Source organism: Trichechus manatus, unplaced genomic scaffold, assembly GCF_000243295.1.
Source record: "Trichechus manatus latirostris isolate Lorelei unplaced genomic scaffold, TriManLat1.0 scaffold00199, whole genome shotgun sequence".
NCBI lineage: Eukaryota > Metazoa > Chordata > Mammalia > Sirenia > Trichechidae > Trichechus > Trichechus manatus.
The window spans coordinates 3,213,603-3,232,376 of NW_004444135.1; the positions used below are offsets into that span (position 1 = coordinate 3,213,603).

Genomic DNA, 18,774 nt, shown 5'->3' on the forward strand with positions numbered 1-18,774 from the left:
AGCATTAATCCAAAAAACACAAAATAATAAATGCTGGAGAGGTTGTGGAGAGAATGGAACACTTATACACTGCTGGTGGGAATGTAAAACGGTACAACCACTTTGGAAATTGATTTGGCACTTCTCTTAAAAAGCTAGAAATAGAAGTACCACACAATCCAGCAATCCCAGTCCTTGGAATATGTCCTACAGAAATAAGAGCCATCGCACCAACAGATACATGCACAACCCAAGTTCATTGCAGCACTGTTCATGATAGCAAGGAGATGGAAACAACTTAGGCGCCCATCAGTGGATGAATGGATAAACAAATTATGGTATATCCACACAATGGAATACTACGCAATGATAAAGAACAATGATGAATCTGTGAAAAATCTTATAACATGCAGGAATCTGGAAGGCAGTATGCTGAGTGCATTTAGTCAGCTGCAAAAGGATAAATACTATATAAGACCACTATTACAGAACTCAAGTAAAGGTTTAAACACAGAAGAAACCATTCTTTGACGGTTACAAGGGTGGGGAGGGAGTGAGAGAGGTATTCACTAACTAGATGGCAGACAAGAATTATCTTAAGTGAAGGGAAGGACAGCACATACTACAGGGGAAGTCAGCACAACTGGACTAAACCAAAGCTAAGTAAGTGTCCTGAATACAACCAAACACTTTGAGGGACAAAGTAGCAGGGGCAGGTCTGGGGTACCATGGTTTCAGGGGACATCTAGGTGAATTGGCATAACAAAGTTTATTAAGAAACTGTTCTGCATCCCACTTTGGTGAGTGGTGGCTGGGGTCTTAAAAGCTTGCAAGCTGTCAAATCAAGTTATTTGTCCATTATCGTGTTTCCTTCTGTACATCACAATTTCGGCTTTCTCTTATTTTTTCCTTCTGTCATGGTGGTCAGGGAGTCCGTAGGTGGCAAACAGTTAAATGCTCAACTACTAGCCAAAAGGTTGACAGTTTGAACTCACCCAGAGGCACCTGGGAAGACAGGCCTAGAAATCTGCTTCTGAAAGGACACAGCCTTGAAAATCCTATGGGGCAGTTCTGCTCTGTACACAGGGGTCTCATGAGTTAGAATTGACTTGACAACAACTACAACATTATGATGGTCAGAGTCTTCATTCTGAAGATGACTTTGTAATGAAAGTGATGGAAATTAAGTTAATTTAACTCCTTTTTGTACAGTTTTGAAGAGAATCAGGATGGGAAAACAACAGATTTTAAAATATTCAAATATTTTATGACAAAAATATATAGTTTTAAAATATTTTCAATTAAATAATCTACCCTGAAGCAGAAGTTACAATCTCTATAGTACTTTGTTAAAGAAAGTAGACATCTAGTTTGCAGAGGAAAGAATTCATGAGGTTACAGTAGCTGTTATTTACTGCTTGTGTGCATATTACCTGGAAAAGGATTTAGACTTATTTTTCAGACCAACTGATAAAAACAGGACTGGTTGTTGATAGAGAAACAGACTAAATATCCATCTCAGCTAGTGATTAAACAGGTTTGGCTCATATCAACTGTACTTGGTGAGGACACCTGAAAGTAATGAAAAGGAGTTTTTAGGCTATGGGTTTCAATGATCCTTGGGACTCTTGACCTCTTTACCTAGGACAACTTTGAAGGGAAATTTGTTTTCAAGCTTTAAATCAAGAACTTAGTCTTTCCAAAGTCTGCATATGGCTTCCTTTGTACTTACGACTTATCACAGAATGGGTTTCCATTAGTTCCTTAGTGACAAAATTAAGAAGTTAGACAGAAATGGCCACATAAACCTGAGACTTCATCAGCCTGAGACTAGAAGAACTAGACGGTGTCCGGCTACCACAATGACCGCCCTGACAGGGAACACAACGGAGAGTCCCTGATGGAGCAGGAGAAAAGAGGGGTGAAGAACTCAAATTCTAGTAAAATGACCAGACTTAATGGTTTGATTGAGACTGGAGGGACCCCGAAAGACATGGCCCCTGGACTCTCTGTTAGCCCAAAACTAAAACTAAAACCATTCCCAAGGCCAACTCTTCAGACAAAGATTAGACTGGACTATGGGACATAAAATGATACTTGTGAAGAGTGTGCTTCTTAGCTCAAGTAGATCCATGAGTCTAAATGGGCAGCTCCTGTCCAGAGGTGAGATGAGAAGCCAGAGAGGGTCAGGAGCTGGTTGAAAAGACATGGGAAATCTGGGGTGGAAAGGAAGAGTGTGCTGTCACAGAATAGGGGGACCAACTAGGGTCACAAAACAATGTAAGTATAAATTTTTGTCAGAGAGACTAACCTGAATTGTAAACTTTCACTTAAAGCACAATTAAAAAATAAAAAATAAAAAGTTATTCCTACAGAATGCAGAAATTATTGAACAGTATCATTTGTATCACATACAAGTAAAATTTTGCTGAAGATAATTCAAAAACGGCTGCAGCAAGTACATCGACAGGGAACTACTAGAAATTTAAGCCAAGAGGAGGGCCAAGATGGTGGAGTAGTCAGACGCTTTTTGTTGTCCCTCTTACAACAAAGACTCAAAAAACCAGTGAATTGGATACCATATGACAATTTAGGAACCCTAAGCATCAAAGACAAGGCTGAAGAATCAGACTGAGCAACAAGTGGAAGGACAGACAATTCAAAAACAGCGGGAACAGAGAATTATGGATCGTCAGCGTCCTGCTAGCCGAACCTGCACAGTGTGTACATACTGAGACAACTAAGCAGCATTCCCAGCCGAAACCCACCCAACCTGGTTCAGCTAAGTAGGAGCAACTACACACATTTTCCAGAGTCACCCAGGAGTGCTTCCAGCCCTATGAAAGCTAAGTGCATCCACCCAACTCCCCACCCACCCCGTGCACCCCAACCCCACCCCCAAAGCTCCACGGGCCAAGGAGCACTCTCACCTCCTCACCCATCCCTTCTCCCCGCTCAGACACCAGTCTGGTGGCATTGAACACCACTATGCCCCCTAGGCTGGGAACGCATGGTCCCAGTGTGGAGGCACTCGTCCCTTCACCCTTAGCCCCACCACCAGTGCTAGGCATCCATGGATTTGCAGTGCCCTCCACCCCCTCCAACCACTTGGCACCAGCGCCTTGCTGGCCGAGCCAGCACAGCATGGCCATATTGGGACAAGGTGGGCAGCATTCCCAGCTGAGGCCCACTTCACTTGCAGCAGCTAAGTGGGAGCTGCAGACCTGTGACATTAAACACTGCCCTGCTCCCTAAGCCAGTAGCTCTCGGCCTGGTTTGGGGCACCTGCCCCTTTGCCCAGCAACTGGTGCAGGCGGTCCACGGACTTGCAGTATCTTCTGCCCCCTCTGGTTACCTGCACCAGAGCCCTGCTGGTTGTACCCATACTGTGCAGACATACTGAGCAAAGCAAGCAGTATTCCTAGCCAAAACCCACTCTACCTGGTGCAGACAAGCAGAACCGACTCTATACTCACAGCCAGAGTCAGGAATGCTTCATGCCCCGCAGAAGTTAACTGCACCCACCCACTCACCGTGCATAATCCAGCCCCCTGTGCCAGAGGTCCACAGGCCCTGAGGAGCACTTCCATCCTACTTGCCCTTCCCTCTCCCTGCTCCCCGTGGCTTCAGACCTGTGGCATTCACCACCACCCCACATCCAAGACAGGAACTCAATCACCCATGCCAGGGGCCTGAGGACTGGTGGTACCACCCAAGCTCTCCAGCCAAGGGCACTGGGCGCCCAATAACCAGTTGGACAACCTCCCTCACGATGCACCCTAGTGAATGGGGGCACACCCTCCAACCAGGCGCCTGTGGGCAGGTGACATCTTCTGCCTTGTTCCCAGCATCGACCCCTCCTGCAACTGGCGGTTTGTGCCTGCTCTGAATACCCACATGTGGCCCTGCATACCTAGGACTGTTGGTGAGAGTCTCTGCACCACACACCTGTGACTGACAACCTGGGTACCTTCGCTCCAACCAACTGGCAAGCAGCAGAATGCACACACAACACCCAACCCAACAAACAGGGAGAACATCTGCTGGACAGGTGGCCAGCAGGACAGATACAGCACCTCACCAAAAACAACACCATCATCCTCAGCAGCCCCACAAGAACAGCAAACAGGGACCTGTGCTCACACACCTAGTTGCTGCTCTACCCACCTGGAGACTGGAGGTGAGAGCTTCAACACAGCCAGATTAGTGACCAGAACAGCACATATACCTAGCCTACTCAGATATATCAAAATAAAACAAAACAAAAATTCAGGACACAACAAATATACAATAAATGAATAAATATAATAACTTATTGATGCTTGGGAGAAAACAGACAATATCAAATCACATAAAGAAGCAGGACAAGATTGCTCCAACAAGTGACCAAAATAAAGAACCAGAAAACCTTCCAGAGGAAGATAAGGTAATAGAACTATCTGATAAAGAATTCAAAAGACTAATACACAGAGCTCTCCAAGAGATCAAGAAAGAGATCAGAGAAAACATAGACAAAACCAAGGAAAACACAGACAAAGCAATAGAGGAATTCAGGAAAACAAAATGACAGAATAAATAGACTATTAGTAACCATACAAAAACAGCAACTAGAAATCCAAAAGATTAACTAAAATTCAAGCCAGATTCACAAGAGGATATGAAATGATGGATATCATCGTTAATGTCAGATGGATCTTGGCTGAAAGCAGAGAATACCAGGAAGATGTTTTTTATTTTATTGTATTTCATTGACTATGCAAAGGCATTCAACTATGTGGATCATAACAATTATGGATAATTATGTGAAGAACGGGAATTCCAGAACATTTAACTGTGCTCATGCAGAACCCGTACATACACCAAGAGACAGTCATTCAAACAGAACAAGGGGATACTGTGTGGTTTAAAATAAGAAAAGGTGTGTGTCAGGGCTGTACCCTTTCACTATACTTATTCAGTCTGTATGCTGAGCAAATAATCTGAGAAACTGGACTATATGAAGAAGAATGCGGCATCAGGATTGGAGCAAGACCCATTAACAACCTTCGATATGCAGATGACACAACCTAGGCTGCTGAAAATGAAGAGGACTTGAAGCACTTACTGATGAAGATCAAGGACCACAGCCTTCAGTATGGATTACACCTCAACATAAAGAGACAAAAATCCTCACAACTGGACCAGTAAGCAACATCATGATAAATGGCAAAAATATTGAAGTCGTCAAAGATTTCATTTTACTTGGATCCACAATCAATGCCCATGGAAGCAGCAGTCAAGAAACCAATCAGCATATTGCGCTGGGCCAATCTGCTGCAAAAGACTTCTTTAAAGTGTTGAAAAGCAAAGATGTCACTTAGAGGACTAAGGTGTGCCTGACCCAAGCCATGATGTTTTCATAATATTTTGCATGCCTCACATGCATGTGAAAGCTGGACAATGAATAACAACAACAACACTGCAGTTCAGATTCCCTGCAGCTCCGCAAAATGCCAGCTAATCTCAACGCAACCTTATTAACATCCTATCACAGTGTGCCCCAAGATGTCAGGACTCCTTAGGAAGGCAATGCAAAAGTTATAAATCAGGCTTACCTAAAATATTAAGAAATTAAATCAGGCAAATATTGGTGTCCATATTTTATGAATTCAAGAGCTTTCTAACAAGGACTCAATGTGTCAGCTGAGATTTCAGAGCAAAATGCCTTACCTACATAATATTCTGGCATGCACAGGCCATTTTAACTGAAACTTTTAATTACACTTTACTTTTTTTTTAAATCTCCTCCTAACTTGAGACAAAATCCACTAGACCTGGTATCACTTTTGCCACACAAAACTACTTATTTTCTTGGAACAGAATTAAATTTGTAGAGATTACTCTTTCAAAGAGGACAGGAGAACCTTGCTAATCTGCCTCGACTGGATAACAGCCTCTAATTATAAGCTCACAGCTGGCAGTAAAAATGAATATGATTTGTGGGAGTAATGGGGTTAGTATACTCTATAAAAAGGAAAAATTCTATTAGTTTTTTTTTTTTTTCCCCAAATGCAATTCTTATTTTATAAAACACCCTTTTCCTGAATAACAATCTTCTCAGAACTGGGCTCTTATGATTGAAAACAACTGCATTATATATAGTCCTTGGAAGAGCATATCACATGTTACTTGACCTGAAGATGGATCCTCATACAGACTGCATTCCCTTTGACCAGGGTAACCTCACTCTTGAGGAATGAAAAACAGCTTTGGTGTGTTCTGGCTACCACTAAAATGTTGGATTACTCTTTAACTTCCTGACTTAAACATCATCACATGACTCAGTTTAGATTTCAGTGGGCACAATCCATGCAAACTTAGTTTAGACATCAGGGACACAATCCATGCAACATGTGAAAATAATCTTTTATATCAACTTGCTTTTCTAAAAAGGCATATGAATAGTAACCTTAGGCAAATGAATAACAGAAAATATTTTACAACTAGATCTGTCAAGGAGCCCTAGTGGCACAGTAGTCAAGAGCTTTGCTGCTAACCAAAAGGTCTGCAGTTCAAATCAACCAACTGCTCCTTGGAAACTCTATGGGGCAGCTCTACTCTGTCCTATAGGGTCACTATGAGTCGGAACTGATTCAACGGCACCTAACAACAACAGATCTGTCAAAGTGCCAGAAATTATCCTGGAAGAATGTACTGATAGAGAGACTTGATAATCTGACAGGTCTTTCTCATTTCTAAGTTCACACAAGTACCTTCAATAATGGTCTTCAAATCAAACTTATGCAATCTAAAACTAACCAATTGTTTTAAACTAATTTTGGTAAAATGAGATTTCTTATTCAGAATCAATTAACAATTTCGAGATAAGAAGGACCAACAAGAAACTATTAAACTCCAATTTGCAAATGTCAACTCTGGCAGTTATGGGAGTGCAACTTTATCTAAACTGCTTTCTCTCCCAGGAGGATCCCCGGGCCACCTAACCTACGAATATCTTAAAGTTCTAAAAATGCAATCTTACACTCATAGCAGTGTCTGGCACATGATAAGCGCTCAAGAAATACTGACTGAATGTTGAAGAAAATAATTATAAAAAATTTGGAGCTACACGAGATCATCTGGATCATCTTGCCCTGCCTCCTAATTTGCAGACGACAGAAGAAAGGTCCAGAGATGCTACTTCACTTGTTCAAAACCACACAGCTAGTTAATGGCAGAGTTGGATCTAGAACTCAGGATTACTGATCTCAAATCTACTATGTCCAAAGGCTCTTTAGTGCCTTTACACACTAGGGCTTTTAAAGACTGAAGAAGCCTGTGGTCATGAGCTCAGACCAATCTTAAAAGTTCTCATAAAACCAAACCAAATCCGTTGCCATTGAGTGGAATCTGACTCAGCAACCCTACAGGACAGAGAATTGCCCCATAGGGTTTCCAAGTAGCAGCTGATGGATACGAACTGTCGACCTTTTGGGTAGCAGCCGAGCTCTTTAACACTGTGCCACCAGGGCTCCACGGTTCTCACAGCTACTCATTATATGAATGCACGGGCATTCCCATATATGTCACTGCTGTGGGTTAATTCCTTTTGGGCGTGGCCTTTCTACTCATGGTCTTGTAACTCCTTCCCAGGTGACTGTGTGACAGGTTAATTGTGGCCTACCAAGGGGATTGCTCAGTTTTGCCTTAAAAGAGAGCCAATTCCAGAGCAGAGGGGAGGAGCCCACCACCACCAAAGAAGGAGAGATCCGGCAGCAGGAGACAGCACAGTGGGCTTCCCAGCCCATGAAGAGAGAAAGCGGAGTGCCTCTGGGCAGAGACTGAGGGCCAGGGAGAGGCGTGCCTGTGAGCATGGCTGGGAAGAAGCTGTCCTGAGGGAAGAACTATACCCTAAGTATTCTTGAGCCTGAATTGTAACTGCTACTTCCCTAATAAACCCCATAATTGTGAGTACGGCCTGTGAGCTCTGTGTGGCCACTGCAATGAATTATTGAACCCAACGGAGAGTGCTGTGGGAGGGACAGATGGTGTCAGAAATGGTAGAGATGGCAGAGAGAGGAGGCGTGTCTGATTTCCACCCTCACGGGCGTCAGCCTTGCACTGTTGATCTTGGTTCTCCTTCCCCCTTGTGGGGTTAGAGGAGGTCAGATACCTCCTCCAAGCTGTTTTTACAGTCATATTACAGTGGAAATCTGCCTGGGTGTCGTCTACTGTAAGAAATCAGCCAGACTTTTCCCTAGCAAACTACTTTTATAGTAATGTTACCTTAAACTGATATGTATTGTTAAAAACAAATTATTTAGGGCAGAACTAGTTCTTTCCTACAACAAACCCACAGTTGATTCCAACTCATAGCAACCTTACAGGACAGAGGACAACTGTCCCATAGGGTTTCCAAGGAACCGCTGGTGGATTTGAACTGCCGACTTCTGGTTAGCAGCTGAGCTCTTAACCACTGTGCTACCAGGACTCCAGTTCCTATATATATAGACCCCCTGAAAAACCAAACCCACTGCCGTCGAGTCGGTTCTGACTCACAGTGACCCTATATAACAGAGTAGAACTGCCCCATAGGGTTTCCAAGGAGTGGCTGGTGGACTCGAATTGCCGACCTTTTGGTTAGCAGCCATAGCTCTTAACCACTGTGCTGGGGCTCCAGTTCCTATGTAAGAGAATCTAATTATAATGCCTTAATGTGCTTGGCTACTAACCAAAAGGTTGGATGTTCAAGTTCACCCAGAGGTGCCTTGGAATACTTCTAAAAAATCAGCCACTGGGAGCACAGCTCTACCATGACACACAGGGGTAACTACGAGTGAGAATCGACTCTAAGGCAACTGGCACTGGTACTGATAATTATAATGCCTTACATCTGGTGGTTCTTTATCATTCATAAAGCAGTGCCTGTATTACCATGAAGTTCTGTTCCTTTAAACATCAATTAATTTGCCAGATGTTATCTTGTTGTTGGTAAATGAAGTCTCAGCAGTGTTATAATTGTGAGAGAGAGTGAGTGAGAGAAAGAGAGAGAGAGAGAGAGAACTGTAACCTGTTACTTCCCTAATAAACCCCATAATCATGAGTATTGTCTTTGAGTTGTGCGGCCACTGCAATGAATTATCGAACCCAGCAGAGAAGTAGAAGTGCCATGGGAGGGACGACTGGTGTCAGAATTGGTAAAGATGGCAGAGAGAGGAGGCATGTCTGACCTCCTTGGGAATTAGCCTTGGACTGTTGATCTTGATTCTTCTTCCCTCTCTGAAGTTACAGGAGGTCAGATGCAGCCTCCACACCATGTTTACAAGGAGAAATCCTAATCAAAGGTTAACTTTTCATTACAGAAACAAAAGGGTTGCTATCTGGTTATCTCAAGTGTGTGCAGGTATGGGAAACCTGGCCCTCCCTTGCATCACTGCTCTGTGCACTGGAGCAAACATTGGCAATGGGCATTACCTGCCTTGGCTGGTTGACTTTTGCTCCTGAAGACAACAGTAATCGAATGACATTCAAGTAACCACCTTGGGCAGCCAGGAAGAGTGCAGTGGCTCCATCCTGAGAGATATCAAATTAAAAGTAGTATAAAAAAATCATCCTTCATGTTTACTTGAAAACACAGTCGATTTGAAAAATATATATGTTTAACACAATTTTCTATTCTCATCCCCTTTTCTATTTCCATCCTTTTACCTATTAAGAGAGCTAAGTGTTACTTAAAAAACAAAAAATTCCCCAAATGTCTCACTTTTAGGAAGAGGGAGCAAAAAGTGTCCTTTTAATTAGATCTTTCCTACCCCTTTCTCTTTCTTGCCTCCCTATCCGCATCCACCCCACATGTTGCTTCTCCAAGCATTAAAACACAAGGTGCTTTCAGAAAAATGATCCTACTAAGAATCCCCATGAATTTGCTCCCTGCTAGCCCAGAAGACAGAAACAACAAGCCCGAAGCAAGCACTCATTTCCAATTTTCTTTGGTTTTCTTTATAACTAGGGTGTTTATGTCTTCTGGGCATTTCTGTTTTCTTGAAGTGTCACTAGGTAATTCTAGCAAATTCGTTGGCAGTTGATAGCATGCCTTCGCCCCAGATGCTCCCTGACACAGATGCATTCACAGTACACAGTGAGCTTTATTATTTTTATATCACAGTGGGAAACCCAAGCACATGCTGGTGGAAAACCCCTAGTTAACCCAGCTAATTACCACACCTCCCATCAGGAATGCTAACCACAAGTTAAAATACAAGACACCCTTCCCTACAAGTCCAACCAGGCAGGAGGGTCCTGATTTTCAGTGGATGTCAGTGAGCTGCCAGAATTCCCTCAAGGAAATCATGAAAAAATTAATCGGCCTGTACAGATTTTTAAGCAGATGCCTGATATGGGGATAAAAATTTCAGCTGCTCCCCAATATGCTATTACAGAAGGCCTATCATGCCAGTAGCAACTGGTAACTCTCAGAAATTTTCTAAAATGGACTATCCACACATTCGACTTTTCTCTGTGCATTACAAGCTTCAGTTCCTAGAAGTTTTTAGGAATCGTTGACCATTTTCCCTCTATATTTCAACTATTCTTAATGGAAACATTTGGACTGTTTGGGTAAGGGTAAAGATCTTAATGCACAATGGAAGTTATGGTATATGAAAATTTCTTGAGTTACCTTATAACAGAGAGGAATTTACTAAAGGAATGGGATTTCCCAAAACTCTCCCCTCCTAGGATTATGTGCCAGCCTTATGTAAGAATATTATCTAACAACTACAAACTCTATACCCACAGTCAATTTGGGTTGATGACTGCTAATGATAATGCTATGACCATCACAATTCACTTGCCTTTTCCAAAGACTCTGGCTCTTTCTACTCAGCTTACACATACACATACTCAAACACACTCTCACATATATTTTACCTATAGTCAGAGAATATCCAAAGCTTTGACCTAGAAAATTCTCAGACTTGGTCACATGTCAGAACCACCTGTTGCCCAAGCTCGGCCCTTAGAGAGTCCGGGTTTGTGGGACTGAGCAGGCCTGGGAATTGGTACATTTTTAAAGATCCCAGGTGATTTGGGCGGCCAGATTTGAGAGTCACTCTTTTACACCATTATCAAGTAATTCAATCATTCACTAGTAATCCCTACAGCCTCAAAGAGTGTTACAGATTTTATAGTACAAAGGGTAAGGCTAGTTGCTCAGTACTTCAAAGAGGCCCATGACTTGTCAGAGTTAACCATGTCCACTCTGCGAAGGGTGTTCAAGTGAAAAAGTTCATACCTACACATCTCATTACTCATCTATGAAAGTATAGTGCTCTCGGCATAAGGACTACATCTCTAGTTGTAGGAGAGCCTAAAATATGGTTCACAGATAAGTGGAAATAGACATTCTTCCACTCTTCACCATGAGACACATCAAATCCTTTCATCTGCTCATAAAACAGGAACACCACCTGCCATAAACCCCACAGAATCACAGTGACAAACAATTAAAAGAGCCCTTGGGTCATGTGCTAATTGCCAGTAAGCTGCAAACAGACCTGCACCAGCAGTGGATGCCTGTCAAAGGTCAGTGCTGTGCAGGGTTTCACAAGTCAGCCTTCGCCCAAACTCATTTCTCTTCCAAATACCTGTTTTCTCTTCTTTGTGTCTGCCCTCACAAATAACTCTACAATGGTAGAATTTATTTTGGTTTTCAGCAAGTCCATATGCTAAGCTGCATAGTTTGACATGGTATGAACATCTGAATATGTATCTTATGAGTTTTGAAGATTGTACTTATATAACTATATGACATGTCTCATTTGTACAACAGATGTAAAAAGGCAGAACAGGTTCATGAATAAGATTATATGGTTTCTATACATAAAAAGTTCAGCTGGTCAACTGTATCTTTTTTTCTTGATGTCTCAGATTCAAGTCCTAATGTTCATTAAACTCTTTTTGAAGTTGGCATTTCTGGCATCTGAGTTCAGACTGCTGATGTTATTTGTGATGAGGGAAGCAGTGGGGGTCCACCTGATGCCCCCTTGAAACGCACTCACATAAAGTTGGTCATGGATGTTGGCTCCGTGCTTCAGCAGTGTCTCCACCACCTGCATGTGCCCATACTGACTGGCGGCCAGCAGGGCGGTGCCCCCGTCCTATCAACATGGGAAGTGTACACACATTAGAAACTGGGGAGGCAAAGGCACCAAGCAGATACTCCGCACGCAGCAAGCACTCTAGAAAATAATTTTCCCATAGACAATAACAAGCTCGTGTTTCTACTTTATTCCTTTTACTTTTTCTTTGTAATCGTGACACAGTTCATCTTAAGAATATCATTATGGAGTTCACTTGGATGGCTTGCTAGAGATACATTATAATTATTTGACTAAGTTATTATGATTAATTTAAAAATCTCCTATGCCAAATGCAGAAACATCTATTTGCTTTTCAGTAAGGAAATCAAAGAACAGAAAGTCTGAATCAATCAGTTTCATCTTGGAATGACCAGAACAGCCTCTTGTGGCTTCTGGCCAGAGACCTTCTTGACAAATGTGGGCTTCTCCCTGCAGTTCTGCCCAACCACGGGCCACAGAAATGAAGGTGCTCTTATGGGGTAACCCTCTGGGCCATGGCTCTTATGGGTAAGATCTACATCCATTAAAAGCATGCATAAATACACCACATTTCATGTGACTCTCACCATACTACTTAGCATTTGCCTCTGAACATGTACCAATTTGTCCAGGCCTCTTTTTAAGTGCAGGCCTAGAATTAAACATAGCCTGTAAAACAGATGTGGTCTGATGTGGGCCAGGAACTTCACTTTGTTCATCTACTCTACTTTTATGTGGCCTAAGTCAGAATTAGCTTTTATATCAACCACATCACACTACTGAGTCAGAGTTTGAGGTCAACTAAAACCCTTAATGGTCTTCCTCAAGTGCTGCAACTAAGGCTTATCTTTTCTCATCTAGGTTTACTGAGTTGCTAGTTTGGCTCTGTGAATTCATATGTGGACACTGGAGGTAATGATAAATAATAGAAAAACACGTAATCTGGTCCTAAGACACAAATCATAAATATACATTAGTGTGGTTTCTAAACCTTGACAAAGGTGTTTGTTTAAGATGCCTACCCTCAGAGCCCAACCCTCGAGGGTCTGATTCGGTAGGCTGAGGTGAGGTCAGAAACATGCCTTTGACCAGTCATGAGGGGTGACTGTGATACGCGGGTGGCAAGTGGGCCTTGTTTGGAGAAGCTCTTGTGTTCACATGCAGGTAAAATCTTGGGGGATGAGACTGGCTGGGTGAGGCTTCACTGAGAATTGAGCTGTGTGGTGGGGGAGCTAGGCTTTGAAAGGTGGGGAATGGAGAGAGACTAGAAGGCTGAGGCTGGTGGGGGCCAGGGCTGGGCATCAAAAAATTGCTTAGGAGCCTCAACGAACACCACCGTTTCCAAGTTTTGTTCTTTCATTTTCCAGCTCACTGCTTAATGAAGTCACAGAATAGATAAAATGTGATGATTATCATAGGAGAGCTGATACCTTTTATTTTTACAAACACAGTTCTGGGGCATACAGATTTAATAACAATGAGAACAACTGTTGAAACAAAGTGAGTTTTGATGATGGGATCACATTAAAATTCAAAGCCACCTGACACACTCTTTTCCCATGGAAAGCTCTTAGACACCTGCAGTTGGCCTAATGGAAACATGTGGAATTTCCCACCCTGGCCCCAAGTTACATGGATTTCTGGGGCAGCACAAACTGACTAATGTACAAAGGCTTGAGGTCAGCAGTAACTTGTTAACCAAGAAGATTTAAGCAACAAGATGGTCACACACAATCATTTTTACTTAGTTGAAAGAGTTAACACTTAGGTCTTACAATTTTACTTTCTATTTTTAGTTGTATCTATTTTAGAACAAAAAATAAAATGATAACTAATATAAAATATATATTATGTACATATGTTTTGTATCTGCTGTATATTCTATTGAGTATGCTGGAAGCCATGCACACAGTCCCAAAGCAGGCTTCAGAAAAGACAGAAATCCCTTCTGAAATTCAGATCTGCTTAATAGTTAACATTTTAATAGGGGTGAGAAAAAAAAACCCTGAAAGCTCCCCTGATATCTAAATATCACATGCTAATGGATTAAGAAAACCTAAAAGTTTCCAATTAGGAAACTGGGACAAATTTTCAGGAATTTTAAAATTATGATTAAAAAACCCCCCAAAACCTAATCCCATTGCTGTCAAGTTGATTCTGACTCGTAGTGACCCTACAGGACAGAGTAGAACTGCCCCATAGGGTTTTCAAGGCTGTAACCTTTATGGAAGGAGACTGCAACATCTTTCACCCATGGAGCAGGTGGTGGGTTTGAACCTATGACATTTTGGTTAGTAGCCGGCACTTAACCACTGAGCCACTAAGGCTCCTTCAAAATTATAAGACATAAGCTGACAATTAAAAAAATCTTACAGCACTTCAAATTCTGTTCCTACAAAAATCTTAACATATAAAAGCATATTGAACACAAAATTGATCTTTCTGCAGACTTGGATTTTTGACCCATATGCAAACCTGAAAAAACAATATTTCTTTAAATGAAGAACCACAACTCATTGCCCAACTATACAAACTCTAATTGTATTGCACAGTTCAATGAGGACAGCTCATGAAAGTAAACTACATGCCAAATCACCTTTCTTAGAAATCTCTCAGATTCATGAGGATCACCTTAAAACTCTTCACAATTCCCATCATAAAATAACATGGAAACACAGAAATTTATAAAGACACCTACAACTGTACCCCTTCTGGTTACAAACTGTAGTGTCCCAGAGTAGAAAGCCACCAGTGCAGAAGAATCTAAGTAATTCCCCCACGAAATTCTCCAATTCTGAGCCCAGTGTAAAAATGTAATGTTTGCAAGTCCTAGGATCAATCTCTGAACAAGAAACCTTGCAAAATCTACCCTCTTAGGCATGAAAATCTTATAAAAAGAGAAGCACAAATTCGTATTATAGATGAAGAAAAACTAATACCCACGGTCATTAAAATTCTTCAACAGGGTATGAATTCAAGAAGGTTCTCTTACTTTGGTCCTAAATTCAGTGGATGCTCCAAATTCAAAGAGAAATCGCACGATGTCATTACGGCCTTGCTGGGCAGCAAAGAACAGGGCGGTTGTACCTGACTGGGAGAGACAGAGGCTGGTTTTAAGAGACATTTGGTTACATCGCATTTGATTTATATACTTGCAAAGAAAACAAAACAAACCAATATCCTTGCGAATAAACTTTTTAGTCTAAGAAGGGGCTACATTTGACCTGATTCTATTCCTGGGGCCAGAGAGGTGATAAGATGAAAGAGTAACATTATTTTTGGCATAGTAGGCTGAACAGTGACCCTCAAAATCTATGTCCATGTTCTAATCCCTGTAATTTGTGAATATTACTGTAAATGACAAAGGTGTGATTAAGGATTTTGAGAGGAGGAGCTTCTCCTGGATTATCCAAGTGGGCCCTAAATCCAATGACAAGTGTCCTTATAAGAATGAGGCAAAGAAAACAATCAATGTAATCTATCACATGAATAAAACAAAAGACAAGAACCACATGATCTTATCAATCGATGCAGAAAAGGCATTCGACAAAGTCCAATACCCAATCATGATAAAAACTCTCAACAAAATAGGAATAGAAGGGAAATTCCTCAGTATAATTAAGGGCATTTATACAAAGCCAACAGCCAACATCATCCTACATGGAGACAGTCGGAAAGCATTCCCCTTGAGAATGGGAACCACACAAGAATGCCCTTTATCACCACTCTTATTCAACATTGTGCTGGAGGTCCTAGCCAGAGCAATTAGGCTAGAAAAAGAAATAAAGGGCATCCAGATTGGTAGGGAAGAAGTCAAAGTATCTCTATTTGCAGATGATATGATCTTATACACAGAAAACCCCAAAGAATCCACAAGAAAACTACTGGAACTAATAGAAGCTTTCAGCAAAGTTTCAGGATATAAGATAAACATACAAAGATCAGTTAGATGCCGCTATACCAACAAAAAGAACTTCCAAGAGGAAATCACCGAATCAATACCATTTACAATAGCCCCCAAGAAGATAAAATACTTAGGAATAAATCTAACCAGAGATGTAAAAGATCTTTACAGAGAAAATTACAAGACACTACTGCAAGAAACTGAAAGAGACCTTCATAAGTGGAAAAATATACCTTGCTCATGGACAGGAAGACTCAACACTGTGAAAATGTCAATTCTACCCAAAGTGATCTACAGATAGAATGCAATCCCAATCCATATTCCAATGGCATTTTTTAATGAGATGGAGAAACAAATCACCAACATCATATGGAAAGGGAAGAGGCCCCAGATAAGTAAAGCATTACTGAAGAAGAAGAACAAAGTGGGAGGCCTCACACTACCTGATTTTAGAATCTATTATACCACCATGGTAGTCAAAACAGCCTGGTACTGGTACAACAACAGATACATAGACCAATGGAACAGAATTGAGAATCCAGACATAAAGTCATTCACCTATGAGAAGCTGATATTTGACAAAGGCCCAAAGTCTGTTAACTGGGGAAAAGACAGTGTCTTTAACAAATGGTGCGCATAACTGGATATCCATCTGCAAAACAATGAAACAAGAACCATACCTCATACGCTGCACATAAACTAACTCACAATGGATCAAAGACGTAAATATAAAATCTAAGACAATAAAGATGATGGAAGAAAAAATAGGGACAATGCTAGGAGCCCTAATACATGGCATAAACAGAATACAAACCATAAGTAACAAATGCACAAACACCAGAAGAGAAACTAGATAACTGGGAGCTCCTAAAAATCAAACACTTATGCTCATCAAAAGACTTCAACAAAAGAGTCAAAAGACAACCTACAGACTGGGAAAAAAATTCTGGCTATGACAAATCTGGTAAGTGTCTAATCTCTAAAGTCTACAAGTTACTGCAAAACCTCAACAACAAAAAGACAAATAACCCAACTAAAAATGGGCACAGGATATGAACAGGCACTTTTCCAAAGAAGACATTCAAGTGGTTACCAGACACCTGAGGAAATGCTCATGATCATTTGCCACTAGAGAAATGCAAATCAAAACTACAATGAGATACCATCTCACCCCAACAAATGTTGGAGAGGTTGTGGAGAGACTGGAACACTTATACACTGTTGGCAGGAATGTAAAATGGTACAACCACTTTGGAAATCGATTTGTCGCCTCCTTAAAAAGCTAGAAACAGAGTTACCATATGATTCAGCAATCCCACTCTTGGAATATATCCTAGGGAAATAAGGGCCATCACACAAATAGATATATGCACACCCATGTTCATTGCAGCACTGTTCGCGATAGCAAAAAGATGGAAGCAACCTAGGTGTCCATCAACGGACGAATGGATGCACAAATTATGGTATATTCACACAATGGACTACTACATAATGATAAAGAACAGTGATGAAAGAGAACCTTCAGGAGGCGTGGCCAACATGGCGGAGCAGTTAGACGCTTCCTATATCCCTCCTACAACAAAGACCTGGAAAAACAAGTGATTTGATTCTATATGAATATCTAGGAGCCCTGAACAAGGCAAAGTTGGGAATCCGTCTGAGTGATAGGAGACAGGCAGATGCTTTGGAAGAAGTGAACAGCACCAGAGCCGCGGAGGTGAAACAGTCTGCAGTGAAGCAGGCAAACAGCTGTGCTATGCGTGTGCTTGGGAAGCAGTTTCCACATCGAGAGAGACCCAGCAGCAGAGATTCTGCTTGGACACTCCAAACCAGTGAAAAGCAGCTCCAAGAGGCTAAGATAAGTACATGTGTGCACCCCTTCGCAGGGATTAAAAAACAAAAACAAAAACAAAGCCCATTTGGGAAAAACCTCTCTCCCTTTCACCTCCTCCCTCCGCGCTCCGCACTGGGAGTCCGCTGGGCTGGAAGTAGATCCCAAAAGGCACCCTGACCCATTCCCCTGGCCTTGGAGAGGGAACAAATAAGCTACTGTCTCCCCTAAGCCAGGAATACAGGGTCAGCACAGCTCTTCTGCTAGGCACAGGTATCAGGGGTCTGCAGACTCTGAGTGCCTTACACCCCTGTATAGACTTGTGGGGACCCATCTCAAAAGCATTAGTCCTCACTACCACAGTACAACAGGGCAAACAGCTGAAGTTTAAATTCAACTGCTTCAGCTAGGAACTAGCAGATTTGTGACCCTTGAAACAGCCCTGCCCCTTAAGTAGGCACTTCTATCAATCTGCAGCAGGGGCTTGAGGACTGGTGAAATCGCCTAAAGTGCCTAGCCACCTGCTACATGAGTCCAAGAAAAAGTGGTGCCCTCGAGTCTTTACAGCCAACAGAGTAGGGTGCTCATAGTCTGGCTGCAAAACTCACCTACCTACTCACCCTAGAGAACAGGGACACGCTTTCCTTTCAGACTCTCAGGGGCAGCCGTCAGCCCCCTGCCTGGCTCAGCGTACGATCCCCTACCACAGCCAGAGTCCAGTGCCTGCACCAATCACCCATGCCTCTCTAGGACTGCGGGTGAAAACCTGCATCACACACTTGGTGATCGATTGCCTGAACACCTGAGCTGAACCTGTATAGGAAAATTTAATGGACTCCTGTGTGCACATACTTAGTTACAGAAGTAACTACCTGGTGACAAGACGTTAGAGATCCAAAGGTGTCAAAAATCAAACTAGTGCACACGAGCAGCCTATTTGGGCATATCAAAACAAAACAAAA

General features: G+C 42.1%; 1 protein-coding gene across 1 annotated transcript in view; it reads right to left on the bottom strand.

The window, feature by feature from the left end:
- The window catches only part of ANKRD29 (ankyrin repeat domain 29), a 67,216-nt gene that overhangs the window by 15,358 nt on the left and 33,084 nt on the right, over positions 1 to 18,774 (bottom strand). Inside the window, exons 5-7 of the mRNA XM_012558941.2 lie at positions 15,070 to 15,168; positions 12,018 to 12,116; positions 9,433 to 9,531 (exon numbers count right to left, since the gene is read on the bottom strand). Coding sequence (XP_012414395.2) covers positions 9,433 to 9,531; positions 12,018 to 12,116; positions 15,070 to 15,168 — 297 coding nt within the window. The remainder of the gene's footprint in view (positions 1 to 9,432; positions 9,532 to 12,017; positions 12,117 to 15,069; positions 15,169 to 18,774) is intronic.